Source organism: Giraffa tippelskirchi, chromosome 11 (genome assembly GCF_054371585.1).
Source record: "Giraffa tippelskirchi isolate mGirTip1 chromosome 11, T2T-mGirTip1v1.2.pri, whole genome shotgun sequence".
NCBI classification, from domain to species: domain Eukaryota; kingdom Metazoa; phylum Chordata; class Mammalia; order Artiodactyla; family Giraffidae; genus Giraffa; species Giraffa tippelskirchi.
In genome coordinates this window covers 132788327-132811365 of record NC_137285.1, presented here as the reverse complement: position 1 = coordinate 132811365, position 23039 = coordinate 132788327, and the positions used below count along the sequence as shown (strand labels likewise).

General features: G+C 39.1%; 2 protein-coding genes and 1 long non-coding RNA gene across 12 annotated transcripts in view; 1 reads left to right on the top strand and 2 right to left on the bottom strand.

Annotated features, from left to right (window-relative positions):
• Nucleotides 1–14148, bottom strand: part of DNAJC24 (DnaJ heat shock protein family (Hsp40) member C24) — a 75382-nt gene extending 61234 nt beyond the window's left edge. The window contains exons 1-2 of one of the 5 annotated variants that reach the window (XM_081544101.1): nucleotides 13943–14148; nucleotides 13064–13207 (exon numbers count right to left, since the gene is read on the bottom strand). In XM_081544101.1, the coding sequence (XP_081400227.1) occupies nucleotides 13064–13174 (111 nt within the window). In that variant the 5' untranslated portion in view covers nucleotides 13175–13207; nucleotides 13943–14148. The other 4 variants (XM_081544102.1, XM_081544099.1, XM_081544098.1 and 1 more) reach the window with 4 other exon arrangements.
• Nucleotides 1425–9877, bottom strand: LOC145526987 (uncharacterized). Its single transcript, XR_014069382.1, has 2 exons — nucleotides 8816–9877; nucleotides 1425–3474 (listed from the first exon to the last, which is right to left on the bottom strand). It is a non-coding gene; the product is annotated as an uncharacterized LOC145526987 (long non-coding RNA).
• The window catches only part of DCDC1 (doublecortin domain containing 1), a 453546-nt gene continuing 444623 nt past the window's right edge, over nucleotides 14117–23039 (top strand). For all 6 annotated transcript variants that reach the window (XR_014069367.1, XR_014069370.1, XR_014069369.1 and 3 more), the window contains exon 1: nucleotides 14117–14216. The gene's annotated coding sequence lies outside the window, so the exon portion shown is untranslated. The remainder of the gene's footprint in view (nucleotides 14217–23039) is intronic.

Here is a 23039-nt window from a genome sequence, read left to right as displayed (position 1 = left end):
TAATGCAAGAGAATAAGCCAGATTCTAGAAATTCAACCATTTCTTTAAACAGGAAGTTGAGTGGTAAAGAATCCGCCTGCCAATGCAGGAGACACAGGTTTGATCCCTGGTCTGGGAGGGCCCACAAGATGCAGAGCAACAAAGCCCTTGCGTGTGCCATAATTACTGAAGCCTGCGCCCTGGAGCCTGTGCTCAGCAACAAGAAAAGACACTGCAAAAATGGCAATGATAACCCTATATGCGAGACAGAATGAGAGACACAAATGCATAGAACAGTCTTATGGACTCTGAGGGAGAAGGTGAGGATGGGACGTTCTGGGAGAATAGCATTGAAACATGTATATTATCATATGTGAAACAGAACACCATTCCAGGTTCAATGCATGAGACAAATGCTCAGGGCTGGGGCAATGGGATGACCCAGAGGGATGGGATGGGGAGGGAGGTGGGAGGGGGGTCCAAGAGGGGGAACGCATGTAAACCATGGCTGATTCATGTCAATGTATGGCAAAAACTACTACAATATTGTAAAGTAATTAGCCCCCAACTAAAATAAATAAATTTATTTAAAAAAAAAAAGAAAAGAAAAAACACTGCAATGAGAAGCACGTGCACCACAACTAGAGAGTAGCCCCCACTTGCTGCAACTAGAGAAAAGCCCAAGTGGCAACCAAGACCTAGCACAGTCAATAAATTAATTAATTAAATTAAATCAAAGTAGAGAGCTGATGACTCAAAGAAACCCAACGAACCAAAATCCAAATGAAAAGACCCTAGAAGAGAGGGAAAAAAAGCCATCACTGTTTTGACCTTTGGCAGCAGAAGCAGGAAATCAATACTGACACAGATAAGAAGAAAATGAGCTTTAATTTTAAAGGCCAGACACAGACTGGCACAACAATCCTTGGTACCCCAAACACATCAGTCTGCACCCATTCGCTAACTCCACCCTACAGGCCTTTGCCAAGTGTTCACAAGAAAGAATACACTCGAGGCAGAAGAGCCAAGGTCACCCGCGAGACACAAGCACAAGTGGCTCACTTAAGTCAGAAGGCAGGACTGAAGCCGCAGAGAATCCCTGGAAGGAACCTAGATTTCACAGTGACTACCAGGCAGCAGCCAGCCACAACTCAGGAAAGGAACAGGAAGACTGAGACAGACCATTCCTAATATGAAGTTCAAGGACAGGGCAGGAGAGCTGAGACAAATCCTAGTGGGATTCAGATCCCAAGTTCTGCCACAGGGGCAGTTCTGATCCTGCTCAAACCACCTGAAACCTAAGGTGAAATGAAACACGAAAGCAATAGCAAGCAAAAAAATTCAGCCCAATTATAGACTAGAGTGACTCAGACCATTATACATGTCACCTTACAAAGAAGGCACATGCCCATCCCTGAGAATATATTCTTTAGTTCAATCTCTACTTTTTTTTTTTTAATAAATTTATTTACTTTAGTTGGGGGCTAATTACTTTACAATACAATCTCTACTTTTCATTTACAAACAATTTTGGCATTCAAAAAAAAAATTATAAGACATGTAAAGAAGCATGAGAATTTGGTCCATCATGACGAAAGGATACAGAACTGAAATAGGAGGGAAGGGAGCAGGGCACAACTTTTGAAAGAATGACATAGCTCTTGAGGATACCACAAAAACTGGTTAGAACCGATTAGGCCCCAGATGGAGAAGGTTCGACTTCCAATAGATCCTGAGCCTCATTACACATTTATTGTAATACATTAGCGAGCTATATGACATACCCACCTATGCCATGACAGTTCCAAGGTTAAGCATAAAAGGCCAAAAAAGTAGGTAGTGGCCCAATTCCCGAATACCAGCCCTTACTCGAAACAGTTGGAATAATCCTCCCACTTATTAGCCTATGAAATTACTCAGCCCATAAAAACTCACCATACCACATTTCTGGGTTGCTCTCATCTTTTGAGATGGACCGCATTTTGTCTTATGGAATGCGTATCTCCCAGGGCCTCTTGCCAGCTGAGATGGACCACACTCTGTCTATGGAGTGTGTATCTCTCTCAATAAATCTACCTCTTACCTATCACTTTGCCTCCCACTGAATTCCTTCTGTACTGAGAGATAAAGAACCTGAGCTTCATTAAGTCCTGAGACCTAGTATGCAATTTCAATTAAAAGAGTGGATTCAAGGGCCAGTCCATGGGTTCAAGTCCCATCTGAGTTGTGCAATTTCAGAACCAGACTCAGAGATAGATGTTAGACCCAGATGTCAGAATTATCAGACAGGGACTTTAAAAAGACTGTATGTAGAGGAACTACTGGAAGTGGAACACAACACTATACAGGAAAAGATGAAAGAAAGATGAAAGCTATATAAAAAAAGAGCCAGGATAAATGCTAGATACAAAAATTAGATAATAAAGAGAAAAAAATTTTTTAATGAGTTTATCAGGAGATAGACAAAGCAGAAGGGAAAATAAAACCAGTGAACTTGAATACAGGTTCACAGAAATTACGCAAACTGAAATAAAAATTGGAAAAAAAAAAAAACTACAGGAAAAAAGAATAGAGCAACCAATACCTGCAGTACAATCTTATATGCAATCAGAATCCCAAATAGAGAAGAAAGAATGAAGCGGAAAAAAAAAAGTGAAGACATAATGGCTGAAAACATTCCAAAACAAACAAAACCAAAAATCCAAGAAGCTCAGTTAATCCTACATAGGATAAATGCAAAGTAATCACATTTAAGGCAAATGCCAGGGAAACCACTAAAATCACAAGATAAAGAAAAAATTTTGAAAGCAACCAAAGGGAAAGCACAGAGGACGGTCCCGGTAGCTATTACTTCAACCAGCGGCGACTCTGTCTCCTGAGGCAGCGACGGGTTATGGTATGGCCTGTGCATCTTCACCCGCGCTAACTTACCCTCACCCACCACCTGGGCCCTGGCCAACTCATCCTCCCTGTGCACCTTCGCTTAGCCAGCTACTCACTAACCCTGACAAGCATTTCTGGGCAAAGTTCACAGTTGCCGCTTTTTTATTTTCCTTCTTTGAACTAAAACTGAAACAGACTGTTTTCTCCAGTGATTTCTGTAACGGAGCTGAGCCAGATCACCCCAGTGGCTTTCTCTTGGTGTCGGGAGGTAGGGGAGTGGGGGGGGAGCTGGTAGTCAGCCCACTACTCACACAAGGAAACTGAGGCCTGTGGAGAGGCGGCCCCAGACAGGAGAGGACTCCAAGCCCCACTGGCTCTCACGCCCAGCCGGTCCCGGATCCCTGTGGCCTCTGCACTTGAGGTTGTTTTAGAAAAGTCCCTGGGCTGCCTGGCGGGACTTCCGGCTCTGAAATGGGTGGCGAGATCCACCTCCTTTCCCCAACACAGGGAGAACCTAGAGCCACTTCCCAAATAGGCCTGTTCCTTTCACACCTGTTCAGTTCACTTCATTTCAGTCGCTCATTAGTGTCCGACTCTTTGCGACCCCATGAACTGCAGCACGCCAGGCCTGCCTGTCCATCAACAACTGCCGGAGTCTACCGAAACCCACGTCCATTGAGTCGGTGATGCCATCCAACCCTCTCATCCTCTGTCGTCCCCTTCTCCTCTTGCCTTCAATCTTTCCCAGCATCAGGGTCTTTTCAAATGAGTCAGCTCTTCACATCAGGTGGCCAAAGTACTGGAGTTTCAGCTTCAACATCAGTCCTTCCAATGAACACCAAGGACTGATCTCCTTTAGGATGGACTGGTTGGATCTCCTTGCAGTCCAAGGGACTCTCAAGAGCCTTCTCCAACACCACAGTTCAAAAGCATCAATTCTTCGTCACTCAGTTTTCTTTAGGACCAACTTGCACATTCATACATGACCACTGGAAAAACCATAGCCTTGACTAGACCAACCTTTGTTGGCAAAGTAATGTCTCTGCTTTTTAATATGTTGTCTAGGTTGGTCATAACTTTCCTTCCAAGGAGTAAGCGTGTTTTAATTTCATGGCTGCAATCACCATCAGCAGTGATTTTGGAGCCCAGAAAACCAAAGTCAGCCACTGTTTCCACTGTTTCCCCATCTATTTCCCATGAAGTGATGGGACCGGATGCCATGATCTTAGTTTTCTGAATGTTGAGCTTTAAGCCAACTTTTTCATTCTCCTCTTTCACTTTCATCAAGAGGCTCTTTAGTTCTTCTTTACTTTCTGCCATAAGGGTGGTGTCATCTGCATATCTGAGGTTACTGATATGTCTCCCGGCAATCTTGATTCCAGCTTGTGCTTCCTCCAGCCCAGCGTTTCTCATGATGTACTCTGCATATAAGTTAAATAAGCAGGGTGACAATACACAGCCTTGATGTACTCCTTTTCCTATTTGGAACCAGTCTGTTGATCCATGTCCAGTTCTAACTGTTGCTTCCTGATCTACATACAGGTTTCTCAAGAGGCAGGTCTGGCAGTGGTATTCCCATCTCTTTCAGAATTTTCCACAGTTTATTGTGATCCACACAGTCAAAGGCTTTGGCATAGTCAATAAAGCAGAAATAGATGTTTTTCTGGAATTCTCTTGCTTTTTTGATGATCCAGCGGATGTTGGCAATTTGATCTCTGGTTCCTCTGCCTTTTCTAAAACCAGCTTGAACATCTGGAAGTTCACGGTTCACGTATTGCTGAAGCCTGGCTTGGAGAATTTTGAGCATTACTTTACTAGTGTGTGAGATGAGTGCAATTGTGCAGTAGTTTGAGCATTCTTTGGCATTGCCTTTCTTTGGGATTGGAATGAAAACTGACCTTTTCCAGTCCTGTGGCCACTGCTGAGTTTTCCAAATTTGCTGACATATTGAGTGCAGCACTTTCACAGCATCACACCTGTTGGATCCCACCAAAAACAGATACCCCACGTCCAAGGGCAAAGGAGAAGCCCCAGTAAGACAGCAGGTGGGGCAAAGTTGCGTTTAGAATCAAACCCCATACCTGCCAGAGATGCTCAGAGGGCTCAAACAAACCTTGTGTGCACCAGGACCAGAAACCCCACAGGAACTGAGCCAGAACTGTGTTTGAGTGTCTCCTGTGGAGGTACAGGTCAGAAGTGCCCTGCCGCAGAGGCAGGGGCTCTGGGTGCAGCAGACCTGGGTATGGCATAAGCCCTCTTGGAGGAGGTCTCCATTAACACCACCACAGAGCCACCAGAACTCACATAGGACTGGGGAAACAGACTCTTGGAGGGCACAAACAAAATCTTGTGCGCACCAGAACCCAGGAAAAAGTGACCCCATAAGAGACTGACCCAGACTTGCCCGTGAGAGTCCAGGAGTCTCCGGCAGAGCTGTGGTTGGCACTGGCCTGATGTAGGGTTGGGGGCACTGAGTGCAGCAGTGTGAGCATGGGACCTTTGGAAGGAGGTCACCATTATCTTCATTACCTCCACCATAGTTTGGCCTCAGGTCAAACAACAGGGAGGAAACACAGCCCCACCCATCAACAGAAAACTGAATTAAAGATTTGCTGAGCATGGTCCCACGTATCAGAACAAGATCCAATTTCCCCCTCAGTCAGTCTCTCCCAGAAGGAAGCTTCCATAAGCCTCTTATCTTTCTGCATCAGGGGCGGATGGAATGAAAACCACAATGAAAACCACAACTGGTTAGAAAACTAACCAATCTGATCACATGGATCACAGCCTTGTCTAACTCAATGAAAGTATAAGCCATGCCATGTAGGGCCACCCAAGAAGGACCAGTCATGGTGGACAGTTCTGACAAAACTTGGTCCACTGGAGAAGGGAATGACAAACCACTTCAGTATTCTTGTCTTGAGAACCACATAAACAGTATGAAAAGGCAAAAAGATAGGATACTGAATGATGAACTCCCCAGGTCGGTAGGTACCCAATATGCTACTGGAGATCAGTGGAGAAATAACTTGAGCAAGAATGAAGAGATGGAGCCAAAAGGAAAACAACACCCAGTTGTGGATGTGACTGGTGATGAAAGTAAAGTCCAATGCTGTAAAGAACAGTACTGCATAGGAACCTGGAATGTTAGGTCCATGAATCAAGGTAAATTGGAAATGGTAACAGGAGATGGAAAGAGTGAACATCGACATTTTAGGAATTAGTGAACTAAAATGGACTGGAATGGGTGAATTTCACTCAGATGACCATTATAACTACTATTGTGGGCAAAAATCCCTCAGAAGAAATGGAGCAGCCATCATAGTCAACAAAGGAGTCCTAAACGCAGTACTTGGATGCAATCTCAAAAACAACAGAATGATCTCTGTTCATTTCCAAGGCAAACCATTCAATATCATGGTAATACAAGTCTATGCCCCAACCAGCAATGCTGAAGAAGCTGAAGTTGAATGGTTCTATGAGGACCTATAAGACCTTTTAGAACTAACACCCAAAAAAGATGTCCTTATCATTATAGGGGATTGGAATGCAGAAGTAGAAAGTCAAGAGATGCCTGGAGTAACAGGAAAATTTGGCGTTGGAGTACAAAATGAAGCAGGTCAAAGGTTAACAGTGTTTTGCCAAGAGAACACACTGGTCATAGCAAACACCCTCTTCCAACAACACAAGAGATGACTCTATACATGGACATCACCAGATGGTCAATACCGAAATCAGATTGATTATATTCTTTGCAGCCAAAGATGGAGAAGTTCTATACAGTAAGCAAAAATAAGACCAGGAGCTGACTGTGATTCAGATCATGAACTCTTTATTGCCAAATGCAGACTTAAATTGAAGAAAGAAGGGAAAACCACTAATCCATTCAGGTATGACCTAAATCAAATCCCTTATGATTATACAGTAGAAGTGACAAATAGATTCAAGGGATTAGATCTGATAGACACAATGCCTGAAGAACTATGGACAGAGGTTCGTGACACTGTACAGGAGGCAGTGTTCAAGACCATCCCCAAGAAAAAGAAATGCAAAAGGCAAAACAGTTGTCTGAGGAAGCCTTACAAATAGCTGAGAAAAGAAAAGATGTGAAAAGCAAAGGAGAAAAGGAAAGATATACCCATTTGAATGCATAGTTCCAAAGAATAGCAAGGAGAGATAAGAAAGCCTTCCTCAGTGATCAATGCAAAGAAATAGAGGAAAACAATGAAATGGGAAAGACTAGAGATCTCTTCAAGAAAATTAGATATACCAAGGGAACATTTCATGCAAAGATGGGCTCAATAACAGACAGAAATGGTATGGACCTAATCGAAGCAGAAGATATTAAGAAGAGGTGGCAAGAATACACAGAAGAACTATACAAAAAAGATCTTAATGACCCAAATAATCATGATGGTGTGATCACTCACCTAGAGCCAAACATCCTGGAATGCAAAGTCAAGTGGGCCTTAGGAAGCATCACTAAGAACAAAGCTAGTGGAGGTGATGGAATTCCAGCTGAGCTATTTCAAATCCTCAAAGATGATGCTGTGAAAGTGCTGCATTCAATATGTCAGCAAATTTGGAAAATTCAACAGTGTCCACAGGACTGGAAAAAGTCAGTTTTCATTCCAATCCCAAAGAAGGCAATGCCAAAGAATGTTCAAACTACTGCACAACTGCACTCATCTCACATGATAGCAAAGTAATGCTCAAAATTCTCCAAGCGAGGCTTCAACAGTACATGAACCATGAACTTTGAGATGGTCAAGCTGGATTTAGGAAAAGCAGAGGAACCAGAGATCATATGGCCAATATCTCTTGGATCATCAAAAAAGCAAGAGAGTTCCAGAAAAACATCCACTCTGCTTTAATGACTACGCCAAAGCCTTTGACTGTGTGGATCACACAAAACTGAGAAAAATTCTGAAAGAGATGGGAATACCAGACCACCTGACCTGCCTCCTGAGAAATCTGTATGCAGGTCAAGAAGCAACAGTTAGAACTGGACATGGAACAACAGACTGGTTCCAAATTGGGAAAAGAGTACGCCAAGGCTGCATACTGTCATCCTGCTTATTTAACTTATATGCAGAGTACATCATGAGAAATGCTGGACTGGAGGAAGCACAAGCTGGAATCAAGATTGCGGGGAGACATATCAGTAACCTCAGATATGCAGATGACACCACCCTTATGGCAGAAAATGAAGAAGAACTGAAGAGCCTCTTGATGAAATTGAAAGAAGAGAGTCAAAAAGTTGACTTAAAACTCAACATTCAGGAAACAAAGATAATGGCATCCGGTCCCATCACTTCATGGCGAATAGATGGGGAAACAATGGAAACAGTGAGAGCCTTTATCTTTTGGGACTCCAAAATCACTGCAGATGGTGACTGCAGCCATGAAATTAAAAGATGCTTGCTCCTTGGAATAAAGTGATGACCAACCTAGACAGCATATTAAAAAGCAGAGACGTTACTTTACCAACAAAGGTCCATCTAGTCAAAGCTATGGTTTTTCCAGTAGTCATGTATGGAGGTGAGAATTGGACTATGAAGAAAGCTGAGCACTGAAGTATTGATGCTTTTGAACTGTGGTGTTGGAGAAGACTCTTGAGAGTCCCTTGGACTGCAAGGAGATCCAACCAGTCCATCCTAAAGGTAATCAGTCCTGAATATTCAATGGAAGTACTGATGTTGAAGCTGAAACTCCAATACTTTGGCCACCTGACGCGAAGCACTGACTCATTTGAAAAGACCCTGATTCTGGGAAAGATTGAAGGCAGGAGGAGAAGGGGATGACAGAGGATGAGATAGTTGGATGGCATCACTGACTCAATGGACATGAGTTTGGGTAAGCTCCAAGAGTTGGTGATAGACACAGAAGTCTGGTGTGCTGCAGTTCATGGGGTCACAAAGAGTCGGACAATGACTAAGCGACTGAACTGAACTGAACTGAAGGATAAGAAAAGTGTGTGGCTACAAAAAATATCAGAGTAGACTTCAAGAAGAATGCTGTCAGAAATACAGAGGGGAAATTCATAATGATCAGAGGTTTAAATTCATAAAGACACAATCTTTATGCACACACACACATATATATGCATCCAATAAAATGATCCCAAATAATAAGTAAAAGAAAATTAACAAAACTAAAGAGGAAAACACAAATCCACAATCACAGTTGAAGATGTTATGTCCTTCTCTCAGAAACTGATAAAAATCATCCAAAAAAAATATCAATAAGGGTATAACATATTTGAATACTATCAACTTGATCTAACAGACATTTATAGAACACTATATTCAATAAAAGCCAAATATATTTTTTCAAGGGCATGGGAATATTCACTAAGACAGATCATATGCTAGGCCAAAAAATGTTTTAATTAATATAAAGGAATGAAATCATACCAAATGTATTTTCTAATCACAACAGAATTAAATTAAAATCAATAATAGAAAGTTCTGAATATTTTCCAATATTTAGAAATTAAACATTGTACTTCCTAGTAGCCCACAGGTCAATGAAAACTATTACAGGAGAAATCTTTATATAATTTGAGTTGAATAACAAAAATACACATATCGAAATTTGTAGAATGCAGTTAAAGCAGTTTTCCTAGCTTAGAGTGAAATTTATTGCTTTTAGTGACTATGTTAAGAATGTAAGAAGACAGGTGTACATTCAATGATGAATAGTTCTACATTAATAATCCAGGAAAATAAAAGCAAATAAGTAGAAGAAAGCATATTATAAAATTAAAAACAGAAATCAAGTGAAGAGAAATGAACAAACAATATAAAAATGTCAACAAAGTAAAAGTTTTTTTCTTGGCAAACGAGTAAAGAAATAGAAAAAAACCATAGCAAGCCTCATCAGGAAAAAATAAATAGAAAACACAAATTACCAATATAATGAATCAAAAGGAAAACATAACTACATAATTTATAGCAATAAAGGACTAATAAGGCAACAGTATGAACATTTTGGAGTGGGTTGCCATTTCCTTCTCCAGGAGATCTTCCCGACCCAGGGATCAAACCTGGGTCTCCGGCATTGCAGGCAGACTCTTGACCCTCTGAGCCACCAGGGAAGCCCTGAAGTATGTAAGACTTCTTAAATGAAATGGACAAATTCTTGAAAAAGTATAATTCACCTATGTTGACAAAACAGAAAATAGAAACTCTAAGCAGCCCTATAGCCTCTAAAAATAAACACATAACTGCAAAACTTCCCACAAAGAAAAGTTCAGGCCCAGTTTAATTCCCTAGTAAATTATATTAAACATTTAAATAATTAACAACAGCAATCTTACACAAACCTTTTCAGAAAGAGAGAAAATGGAGTTATTTCCCAATTATTTTTGGAGCCGGAATAACCATACTAAATTTGAACACTGAGGCTTCCCTGGTGGCTCAGACGGTACATGCAAGCAATCTAAACTAATGAAAATAAAACTTAAAAGTAGAATAAGATTATTTAACTTTATCTGACTTTAAAACTGATTGTGAACCTACAGTAATCAAGACAAAAGTATTAGTAAAAGGATAAACAAATATATTAAACAGAAAATAGTCCAAAAATAGATCCATCTTGCCAAGACAATCCAATGGAGAGAGGAAAATCTTCAACAAATGATGAATAACTAGATATCCTTACTGAGGGAAAACCAAAAACATGACTTCCTATATCACAAGATACACAATTTCCGGGCAGCACAGTAGAAGGAATCCGCCTGCCAATGCAGGAGATACAAGAGACACGGGTTTGATCTCTGGGTCGGAAAGATCCCCTGGAATAGGAAATGGCAACCCACTCCAGTATTCCTGCCTGGAAAATTCCATGGCCAGAGGAGCCTGGCCGGCTACAGTTCATGGGGTCGCAAAGAGTCGGACACGACTGAGCACGCATGCATGCAAAGGTAAAAGCAAACTACATATCTTCTAGAAGAAAACATAGGAGATTATTTTCATGATCTTCATAGAGAAGACACAGAAAGCACTAATCGTAAAACAAAAATCTGATAAATTACAGTTCACCAAAACAAAAAGCTTTTCAAAAAATACCATTAGGAAAATGAGCTGGCAAGCCACAGACTAGGAGAAAATACATACACTTATATATACACAAGATCAAGGAAATATGGAATTTTTTCAAAAGAAACTTCACAAAAGAAAATTATACAAATGGCTAAAATCACATTAAAAATGAGCTTAACACCATCAGCTCTGAGAGAAATACAAAACCACAATGAGATATTTCTATGAACACAGGAGAACTGTGCAGTGCAGTGCTTCTCAATGAAATAGGGAGGTCTGCAGTTTTTACAACTAGGAAACATTTTTAGTTGTTACTGGCATCTAGAATGCTGCGAACGATCCTACAATGCACAGGATAACCCCACAGAACAATTATCCTGCTCAAAATGTCAATGATGGCAAAACTGAAAAACTCCTAAGAGATTAATTTAAAGACACTAATAGCATCAAATGTTGGGGAAGATGTAGAGCAACTGGAACTCTTGGATATATTACTAGAGGGGATGCAAAACGGTTCATTCACTTTGTTTGACATTTGACAGATATTACTGTACTAAGTGCAAATAACTTCTTGTCAAATTAAATGCCAAATGGCTTACGAGGCCATGCATGATCCAAAGCCAGTGTACTTCTCCAGCCTCATATCTCTGTTAACCGAGGCACAAGAATGATACGGTACTAAAAAATGTTTCCAAAAAGTCTACTTGATTTTACTGACAGAAATCTTAAAAATCCTGAGACAAAAGAAATCTTAACATCATTTAGCTCAACTTATTACCTAGACCAGGGATAATAATACATTCTTGACAGTGAATCATCTACTGTCTCACATTGTTATGGCAAAATCTCACAGATCTAATAAAAACTTGAGAAACAACTCATGTTATAAAAGTAATGATCCTCTACTCTTTTTGTAAACTGAGTTAACTGGAGATTATCATAGTTACTGATTTCCTTAAGAAACCTCACAATATAAGCTGAAAAAATTAATATGGTAGTTTAGAAAGATACTATCTCTTTATAAATACCACAACCCATTTCACAAAGGAATGAAATCAGTGAAAAACAAGTCTTTAACAGGCCTAAATCAGTATTATTCAATAAAGATACAATGTAAACTATAAATGCAAGCCATATACACAATGTTTACAAAGCAGATGGATGAAGTCAATTTTGATAATACATTTAGGGTATATGCGATGCCATGAACTGTAGCCTGCCAGGCTCCTCTGTCCATGGAATTCTCCAGGCAGGAATACTGGAGTGGACTGCCCTTCCCTTCTCCAGGGGATCTTCCCAACCCAGGGATCAAATCTAGGTCTCCCGCCTTGCAGGACGATTCTTTACCATCTGAGCCACCAGGGAAGCCTGGCAATTTTGATAGTATGTTTACTGTATATGTAAAAATATGTAAAACAGCCAATATATCCAAAACATTACCACTTCAATATTTAATAAACATAAAAATTTTAGATTATTCTATATTCTTTTTCCGTACTAAGCCTTCAAAACCCAATGTCTGTTTTATACTTATAGCACACCTCATTTTCGACTAGCCAAGTTTCAGGTGCATAATAGCTACATGTAGCCAGTGTTTACTGGATGCTAATGTTGCTTACTACATGACACACTTCAAGGAAATTCACATGGATTATTTCATTTAATACTCCCTGAGGTTGCTCATTGGTAAAGAATCTGTCTGTCAGTGCAGGAGATGCAGGTTTGATCCCTGGGTGGGGAAGATCCCCTGGAGAAGGAAATGGCAACCCACTCCAGTATTTCTTGCCTGGAAAATTCCATGGTCAGAGGAGCCTGGTGAGCTACAGTCCGTGCTCACAAAGAATGGAACATGACTTTAGCCAACACAAGGAACATATAGGGGAAAATAACTTGCCCGAGTACCTAAGGTTAGTTAGTGGTAGAATCAGAATTTTAAACCAATCAGCATGACTCAGATATGGTCCAAATCACTATGCAATCCCACCTCAAATCAACTTTTTTCTTTTACAATATTCTGATACTTTCAATTAACCAAATTAATACTTTTGATTCCTGCTTTGATATCATATATTCATTGTACTGAAACCTGTATTTCTGGGCACATAAAAAAACCCGATTTTCCCCCTGCAATACAGACTCGAAAACAACAGACTTACCATTAAAATGAGCTTTTGATACTTTTGTTTTAGGTCTGACACACTTGCAGATGGGTCTGCTCCCAGAATGCTGTACCAATCCTTTTTTGGTATCTGCTCAAATGCCATCATCCCTTGAACAAGAAGTGGTCCTTTTCAGATCAGCTGAATAGAAATATTGACGACAATTCATTACAGTTTGCGTATATCTGGGAAATACCTACGTACAGCTTCCCTAAGTTCTGTAATATTAAGTCATGATAATAATGCAAGCCTGAAGAAGCAAATAGTTTCATTTGAAACGCCCCCAAAATGTCAGTTTTTAGTATACAGACAAGTGTGGAAAAATCTGTTAGATGTTTCATGATATACGCTTTTATCTTAAATTAACGAATATACAACAGCGTAAGAAAAAAAAAAAAAAGAATTCGATAATGAACCCCAGCGGTGGAGGACCTTCTAAGAAAGGTGTTTCTGCTAATCTCTTGGTAAAAGCGACACACAGTAGGTACTCACTAAGCATACTAGAGTTTAGTAAGAGTTTATAAAATGAATAAATATTCTTAAAAAGCAAAACGAGGAATTAAAATAAATTTGGGAGCATTCCCTCTTAATGTCTCCAGTTCACTTCTTGTCTTTCAGATTATCTTAAAAGAATAACACGCCAAATAGCCAGTCAGCACTGGCAGGTGGAGAGCAACAGTCCCGCATTTATTGGACAGGAGCTCAGACCTCGCAAAGAGCTCCTGAAACTATTCAACGGAAGAAGTGACAGCCCTTCCAAACCGAAGAGGACCCGCCAGGAGCCCCAGAACCAGGCAACTTCTTCCCATAGCCGCGAACTCAACGAGACATCCGGGGCTTCCTCAAAATTGGGACTCGGAAATCCACTGCACTTACGGTGCGCTGTGTCGCCCAGCCACAGACTCGCACCCTCTCCTGGATCCACTCGATCGCGAACTTACCAACAGTAGAGCCACTAGAGCCCACTCCTCGCCTGCTGTCTGCCAAACCTCGGAACCGGCTTCTGCTTCCGCCGGAAGTCACTGCCCTAACGCGGTCAAGTTTCCAGTCGAGCCGCAATGGCGGAGGCACCGATCGGAAGCGCCGCTCCGCCCTCTGGACGCGGTCGCTATGGTAACCCATTCGCCGCCACCTCAGGAGTTTACCAACTGTAAGTGCGGGCGCGGTGGGAAAAGGCTTTCTTCGCCTCGTTCTAACTGACTCTTGTCCTGGCTCCCAGACTGTGGTTTCTCTCCTTTTCTCCAGCGAGTACCCCCAGTCTCCCCCTCCAAGCTTCCTCCGCCTTCCCCAAACTTCCCCCACATAACCTACCCACTGCAGCTCCCTGTCCTTTCCCGGTTGACGACTGCAGTACTCTGACGGGGGGTGAGGGGTGGGGGGCTGTGGTGGGGGTACTATTGGGATTAGAACGGGTGGAGGTCGATGAGAAGGGTGACAAGAACTGATTCCTCCCTTCTCCCTAGACTTCCTTTGGAATGTTCTCATTCCAAAACTAAGACAACTAAAACCTATGCTGAGTAAAAAGTTTTTGTTTTAATTTTTTTTTTTTCGAAAGAGATGTTCAACTTAATTATTTCTTTTAGATTTTACTGTAGTGGGTTGCCATGTCCTTTTCAAGGGGATCTTCCCAACCAAGGGATTGAACCCAGGTCTTCCGTATTGCAGGCGGATGCTTTACCATCTGAGACACCAAGGAAGTCCAAGAATATCTTAGTAGGTAGCCTAGTCTTTCTCCAGGGGATCTTCCCAACCCTGGAGTCAAACTAGGGTCTCCTGCATTGCTGGCAGATTCTTTACCAGCAAGCTCCCAGGGAAGCCCAAAGTTTTTCAATTTTAATATTATTTTTTGGAAGAGATGTTCAACTTATTTCTCTTAGATTTTAGAAACCAACTTGAAAAATGAAAACTTTTCAAAGTCCTTTCACACTCTTAGCAAGTCTTCCTATTCACAGGGCAGCTATGACATCGTTCAAGCTCACAGAAAAAGCAAAATAAAATGCTCACTTTGAAGTAGTTATTGGGTACTCCAAATGGGCACTTTCCTCTCCCTGTCATTCGTTCTATTCCCTTTTATTGTCAAATCTCTGTACTGCTTACCTTAGATTTGTTGCAGAGAAGCCAATTCTGATTCCATGTTGGTACTGTTTCTTGTTTTCGCTGCTTCTGTTATAATCATACAGAATGGCCAGCCTTAAAGAATCCTACCCCTCTGCCTGACTGTTGAACTAGAGTGCCTTTGTTCAGAACCCTGTCCACCTGTAGCTGGCAGGAAGGAAAAAAGTAACAAATCCCCTGCCTGAGGCTTGCCATTCTGGGAGATGTTTGCAATATTAATGGCTTTTTTTACTCTGCTTCTTCATCTTCCCCCATGTCTGATCTGTAAAAGAACCTGGCATCCAGACCCAGTAATATGGTTACTTTGAGGTACTAGCCTGCCATCTGGAGAAGGCAATGGCAACCCACTCCAGTACTCTTGCCTGGAGAATCCCATGGACAGAGGAGCCTGGTAGGCTGCAGTCCACGACTTACACGACTGAGTGACTTCACTTTCACTTTTCACTTTCATGCATTGGAGAAGGAAATGGCAGCCACTCTAGTGTTCTTGCCTGGAGAATCACAGGGACGGGGGAGCCTGGTGGGCTGCCATCTATGGGGTCGCACAAAGTCGGACACGACTGAAGTGACTTAGCAGCAGCAGCAGCAGCCTGCTGTCTTCTCCATCAGCTGGCGCCCCGATTATAGTCTCTTCCTTACCTCAACCTCTCATCTCTTGGAGAAGCAGTCAAGACAAACCCTAAGCACATTGAAAAAGATATTTTGGTATGGTCAGTTATTTAACGATGGTTCCCTGGTAGGTCAGCTTGTAAAGAATGGATCTGCAATACAAGAGACCAGGGTTTGATCCCTGGGTGAGGAAGACCCCTGGAGAAGGAAATGGCTACCCACTCTAGTTTTCTTGCTTGGAGAATTCCATTGACAGAAGACCCTGGTGGGCTACAGTCCGTGGGGTTGCAAAGAGTTGCACACGATTGAGTGATTTTCACCAAACTACAACTGAATAACTGAATAATACAGAAAAGTTTAAAAATCTAAAGGGAAAAGTATAGTTTAGGTTCTTCATAGGATTTTGTCATGTTTAAAGGCAGACACAACCACCTTTATATTAATACTAAGTCAGAAGATCTGATTTTCATGACTGGTTCCAACATTCTGTGTGGCCCTAAGTATACCTAAAATGAGAGAACTGTGTTATTCTGAAGACCTTCTTATACAGTACTATCAAAATGGCACCACTCTGAATTTCTCTAGCCCTCAAACTTCCTTTTTCCACTGCATAGTCCTTCTTTGTATAGATAATTATACCCAAGCCCTTCAGTTTTTTATAGAAAGAACACTTTATTTTGATTTATGGTTGCATTAATGTATTGTGTTATCTCCTTTACTGCTTTTTTGAACAAAATTCTGAAAATTCTAATCACAGTATCTCAACTTTCTTGTATTTATTTATTTTTTGATATAGAAAGAGGTACACTTTTTTTGTCCCCACCAAATCCCAAGTGTTCTGTCATTTCATAATAACCTATATTATTTTACATCTGTAAAGCATACTTTAGTTTGCAACTTTTTATTTCGTCTCCATTAAGTCATTAATCCTCCAAAATTACCAATAATTCATTAATATTATCCAAATCTAGTGCTTGTTTACATTTCCCTAGTTGTCTCAGAGTTGTCTTTTTATAGTTGGTTTGCTTGAATCAGAATCCAGAATCTACACATTGCATTTGGTTATTCTGTTTCTTAAATACCTTTTAAGCTATAGCAGGTGAAATGCTTTACTACTACCTTTTTTTCTTTTTTTGCCATTAGTTTGTTGAAAAAACAGATCAGTTGTCTTACAATCTGAACTTATCTGTTTATTTATACCAGAATCCACTTTTTAAAACACTTTTTACAGGAATCCTTGCTCATTAGTCTTCCTTAATTTTTTTCATTTTTTAAAGCACTACTGTTCAATGGAAATACAGTGTAAGCCACAAATGCAAACCACACATGTGATTTTAAATTTCCTAGTAGCCACATTAGAAAAATAAAAAGAAACAGGTGAAATGGATTTTAATAATATATTTATTTACCAGTGTATCCAGAATATGCTCATTTCAAAATGTAAACAATACAAAAATTATTAATGAGATATTTTACATTCTTTTTTTCATACTCAGTCTTCAAAGGCTGGTGTGTATTTTACCTATACAACTCATCTCAATTTGGACTCGTCACTTTTCAAGTGCTCGATAGCCACGTCTTACTAGTGACTACTTTATCAATCACAGGTTTAGGGGATAAAGTCCAGCATTCCTCCTCAATATGACCCTAGTTTTCCAGCTTCATCACCTATTACCTTCATACATGAAGCAATTAAACAATTGAATATTTTCTTGGTACTTCATAATTTTGTTCAGATGGGTCTCCTTGTTTATAACACCATACCTCTTTTCTTCCTCCTATCGGTTTTACTCCTTCTTTAAGACCTATCTCTTCCATCAAGTCTCTTCAGTTCAGTTCAGTCGCTCAGTCGTGTCCAACTCTTTGTAACCCCATGAACTGCAGCACGCTAGGCTTCCCTGTCCGTCACCAACTGCCAGAGTCTACCCAAACCCATGTCCATTGAGTCGGTGATGCCATCCAGCCATCTCATCCTCTGTCGTCCCCTTCTCCTCCTGCCCTCAATCTTTCCCAGCATCAAGGTCTTTTCAAATGAGTCAGCTCTTCACATCAGGTGGCCAAAGTATTGGAGTTTCAGCTTCAACATCAGTCCTTCCAGTGAACACCCAGGACTGATCTCCTTTCTTTTATGATGGTCCAATCCTTAGAAATTACCTCTTCCTCTCAATTTTCATCGCAGTCCTGGGTGTACTACTCTTTTGTACTTATATACAGAGTATTGTTATACACTTTAGATGTGTGTTCTAATTTCCTAATTGGATTGTAAACTCTCTGAGAATAAGAACACTTCTCAGAGAAACTAAGCACCAGCTTTTATGCCACATTCTCTGGGGTTCTAAAGATGTATATCTACAATAGGTTTGTTTCTCACTGTTTTTAGAAGGTAATATATTTATTTTATGTAAAACCAATATAGCATAAATATAAACTATGTTAGCACAATGGTTAAGAGCATGAACTCTGGGATCAGACTCATAGGTTTGAATCGAGATTCTGCCTCTTACTGGTTATGTGAAAACTTGAAGTTAATCTCTCTGCACCTTAGTTTCTTCCTCTGTAAAACAGAGATAATAATAGTATTTCCTTCAGAGGTTTGTTGTGAGGATTAAATGAGATAATAGTGTCTGAAAGTAGTAAGTACTCAGTGAAGAGTAGATACTGTGGTTATTATTAATAACGAACTATTTGTTACTCAGTTTTGATATATCAGAATATTAAGAATTCATAACAGTACTTTAGGAATTTCTAAACAAAGCAAATGAAAGCCACAGACTATTGAATTGGAAAAATGAAACCAAACCCAAATGTTTGTTGAACTGTAGTTTGCCAGATACATTAAGCGCACAGGCAGAAACCTCTTCATTCCTGAATCATCAGCATCTAGCATAAGTGAAATAGGCATACATCAAATATTTAATTTCAAGATAATTCATCAAGTGCTATATCTACAGCTATATGTAGATGCAGAGGTATAGATACAGATACAGATGCAGATACAGATATAGATATAGCAGAGGTTTGAGACCATTGGTTGTAGTGATAGCAATCACATTCTTATTCAATTTGTTGCTTTAGCACTTGCCCATGCATAAACTTACTAATGTCCACTATACATTAACAAATTCTTAATCGTGAGATCATATTTGTGAATTATGCTTCTTGTGGATATTTGCAAAACATATAGCATACTTCTGTTAATTATTTCTTATCCTAGTATTATATTTACTTGGCTCTTTCTACTGGTTTTATTACCAGCTCTTCTTTCATATCCTTGATCTTATTTTAAATACCTCTGAATTTTTAAGATTCTTCCTATCAGTTAACTAAGCTATATTTATTTTTAAGTACTGCAGTATTGTGGTTGTATATGAAAACTAGATGACTCCTCCTAGGGCAACCTGGAGTCTATTAGCTAGTAATGAATTAAAAACAAAAAAAGACACAAGTACATAGTACATATATAGCCTTCATTCACCTATTCATTTACTCAACGAATATTTATTGTACACTGTTACAAAAAATACAAGACAGAGTTGGGTGTAGCTCTCTCAAAATCTTAAAGTTTATCTGGGTAGACAGACAGGCAACTGAAATAACTGTGCAAAGTGCTATGCCAGAGGAAATAAAGGTTATTTAACTGTGATAGTTAATAACTTGTGGTTATGTGAATAGAATAAGGCAGATTACTTGAATGATTGAAATCTTTGAATCAAAATGAGGCTAATCCAGGAAGATATATGGAAGTGTTAAGTTTTAAATAATGCTCTGACAGAGAGGAGAGATAAATGGCTAGAATTAGAGAAACTTCCTCTTTTTCTTTTTTGGCCAATTATCATAACGCTTTAGACAGTATTGAGAATCAGCTCTAATGAACAATCCTACCTCACCTCTTAGAAATGGTTTTTCATTTTTGGGTTTTTTCCTTTCGCTGGTGGTCTTCACTTGATCTGTTCTCTCTTCTGTCTTTCAACAGTAACCATCAGTGAACATTCACTGGGTTTAAGCAAGTCAGTGCACTAAGCAGGGGAGACCAAGGGGTAAATACTTCTCACTGTCACCGCACCTGCGGCTGTGTTTTTCGCGTGTGTTTAACCTCGGTTGTGTCAGTGTTCTTTCGAGCTGGTTTCAGACTTGTTAAAGATCTTCAGTTATCTGGAATTTTTGTTCTTGTCTTCCAAGCTTCTTCACATCTGATGTTTTAATTGTTCCATGAACCTATTAAAGGCACTGAGTATAATCTATCTTCTGTTTCTCTTTAGTAATCATAATAAATACCAACTTATTATTTCCCCATTCACTTTTTTTATCCCTTTCGCCTGTCTGATGACCACTCTGAAACCTTGTAATGATCTCTTCAAACCATGCAATGATATGCATTAATAGCTCTAGCATTTTAGTCCTCCATTTTGGTTTCTTAAACCCGAATTTTTTTAAAGTTTATTTTATTTTTGTCATGTGACTGACTCACAGAAGAAAGGTTAATTTGAATGATCAAGGGGTGTTAATTTGTAGGTTAAAATGTGTTAAGCAGTTGATATGAAGTCTGTTTAAGTCAATTAGAGTGTGTAATGAAGATGTTTCTAGAGTGTTACGGAACCTTTTGAAGTCAACTTGGAATTCACTCCTGTGTGTCAACCATAGCACCTGGCTAAACATGCCATTGCATTTAGGTCCTTAAATTTGTGTACATTCCAATTTATATGAATAGGTCTACACACTTAAAGAAATTTGACTTTAAGATTCGTATGTTTTGCTATAGAAAATAAATTTGTGATTTAATTCATCATTAGCAAAATGAAAAACATACTATGTAACACTGTTATCTTTGTTACTTTTTTTTTCTAAAATAAAATGCAAATGAACTCAATAACCAATGAAACATTTCTGCATTTTCTGTTTGTTTTTAAAACTAGATTAGTGACATTATTGTTGAATTTTTTTTAATACTAAGTACCTCATATTGAAAGGGACCATACAAAGACATGTAAAATTTGATATACTCATTTAAAGGAATGATTTGTTTTCCCCTCCAAAATTTTTTGAAGTAATATTATGAAACATTTTAGTGTTGGTACTATCTTTTATATTTTCAAAATATAGATAATGTTATTATGCAGACTTTAATGTTTATATGCTCAGTTTCAATAGTTGAATATAATGTTGTGTAATGATAGGTATATTTAAGATGAGTGAAGCTTTGCAACTTCAACAGTTCAAATCCACAGAGATATGAGGGTAAAAACAAATTTTAAAATAGATTCTTCCTTTAGCCTCAGGATTACTATAGAACTAGTTTTATTACTTGTGTCAGTTTACTAGCAATAAACACATTTAGCATTTCAGCTTCTTTCAACCATTCATTTTAATTATTTAGAGAGTGATGAAAAACAACTCTTACATGCTAAAGGGATTTCTGCAATGACGGATTAGATGACAAAATAGTGAAACCACATAGCTTAAAAAATATACTGAAGAATAGATGTTTTCTGATGAATTTCCAAAAAAATCATATTTTTAAAATATTTTAAGCAACTCATAGTATTACTTTTTAATCAACTGTAGACGTGACATGAGTATAGTCTTTTGTTACTCATTAGCAATTTCTTTAATGAGTTTTTTTGTGTGATAGATAGTTAAAGTAACAGACAAATGACAGATTGTTTGCCTTTAATGATTTCCCTGTTTCAAGCCCATTACAAAGCAATTAGAAATCTGACAGCATTTTCACTCTGCATTACTGATCATCTAAAGTGATGAGGAATGAGAGGTGATGAATATTAATTGTATATTTTCATATGATTATCATAAATTATTACCTTGTCTGATGTGCTGCAGGTGAATTGGGAGCATAAGAGAAAGACAGATATATTAATTTGAAAGACTATATGATTTCTTTTAAATCTTTGTCTGTAGTGTAAATTCTGATCTGCAGCGTTAGTGTTTATGAATATTAAATTAATTCTCTTTAGTTTTTAGCTATATTTGTGATAACTAAAATAACTCTTCAGTACAAGAAAAGGAAAAATTATTTCATATTACAATAGACACATATGTATTTAAGTTCAGAATTTTAAGAGACTAATTTAGAAAATGAAATAGTGAATTTTGTTGATATACATATATACAATATTCAGATATATCATTACAAAAAATATATACTTAGAATTAGATCTTATATTAGTCTGAGTTTAAAGTCAGGTGATCCTGCAAAATAAGTAAGATAAGAAAGAGTAACCAGCTGTAAAAGATTTTTCTGAGTCCTCTGGAACAGTTCTTTTAGTCTTGAAAGTGAAGTGAAGTTGCTCAGTCGTGTCCGACTCTTTGCGACCCCATGGACTGTAGCCTACCAGGTTTCACCGTCCATGGGATTTTCCAGGCAAGAATACTGGAGTGAGTTGCCATTCCCTTCTCCAGGAGATCTTCCTGACCCAGGAATTGAACCCGGGTCTCCCACATAGTAGGCAGACGTTTTACCGTCTGAGCCACCAGGGAAGTCTCTTCTTTTAGTCTTAGTCTGCTATATATCCTGTTTCCCCAGTTTCTTGCTTCAGGGAGATGAGGCTAAGCCAGTCATCAAGACTCAAGTGTATTGTTACTTGGTTCTCAGCCTTGAGAGGTAGCAAAATTTGGTCCAGAAACTAGATAATAGTCTTTAGTATAGGAAGAACTGATAAGCATAAAGCATTTGACATGTTTAGAAGTGCATTTGGATCAATATACCAAAGTAAGTTATATTTTGATATCTCTAATTATAGGTGTTAGCTGATAATCAATATGTACTTAATGAATAGAGCTGAGTTACACTAGTAAAGTCATATCTTGCTTCAGTCTTGTCTTTGGGACCTTTTGCTGTGGATTGCTCTGTGGCATATCATCTCTCAGAGAGGCATGCCATCCTGGATCCATATTTATTTATGAAGGTCATAATCCATATAATAATATGACTACGTCAGTGAAGATTGACTTTTTGCATGCTTCTTAAGAATTATTCTCCTTACTTTATGTTCAATTTTGTATAAATGAAATTAAACCACCAGATCTTCACAAATGAAATTTTTGTGTTCTGGAAATTCGAAGAGAGTCATCTGAACTCATTACATGTTTACTCAGGGAAAAGTCAGGTATCAGGATGATAAAAGCAAATTATCAGTAAAAAGCATTGAGACCCTATTGTTTGGTAGCCCAATTTAATATTTTTACTGGCTAAGCTTTTCAACTGTATTATCATTTGTGTCTGATGCCCTTCCAG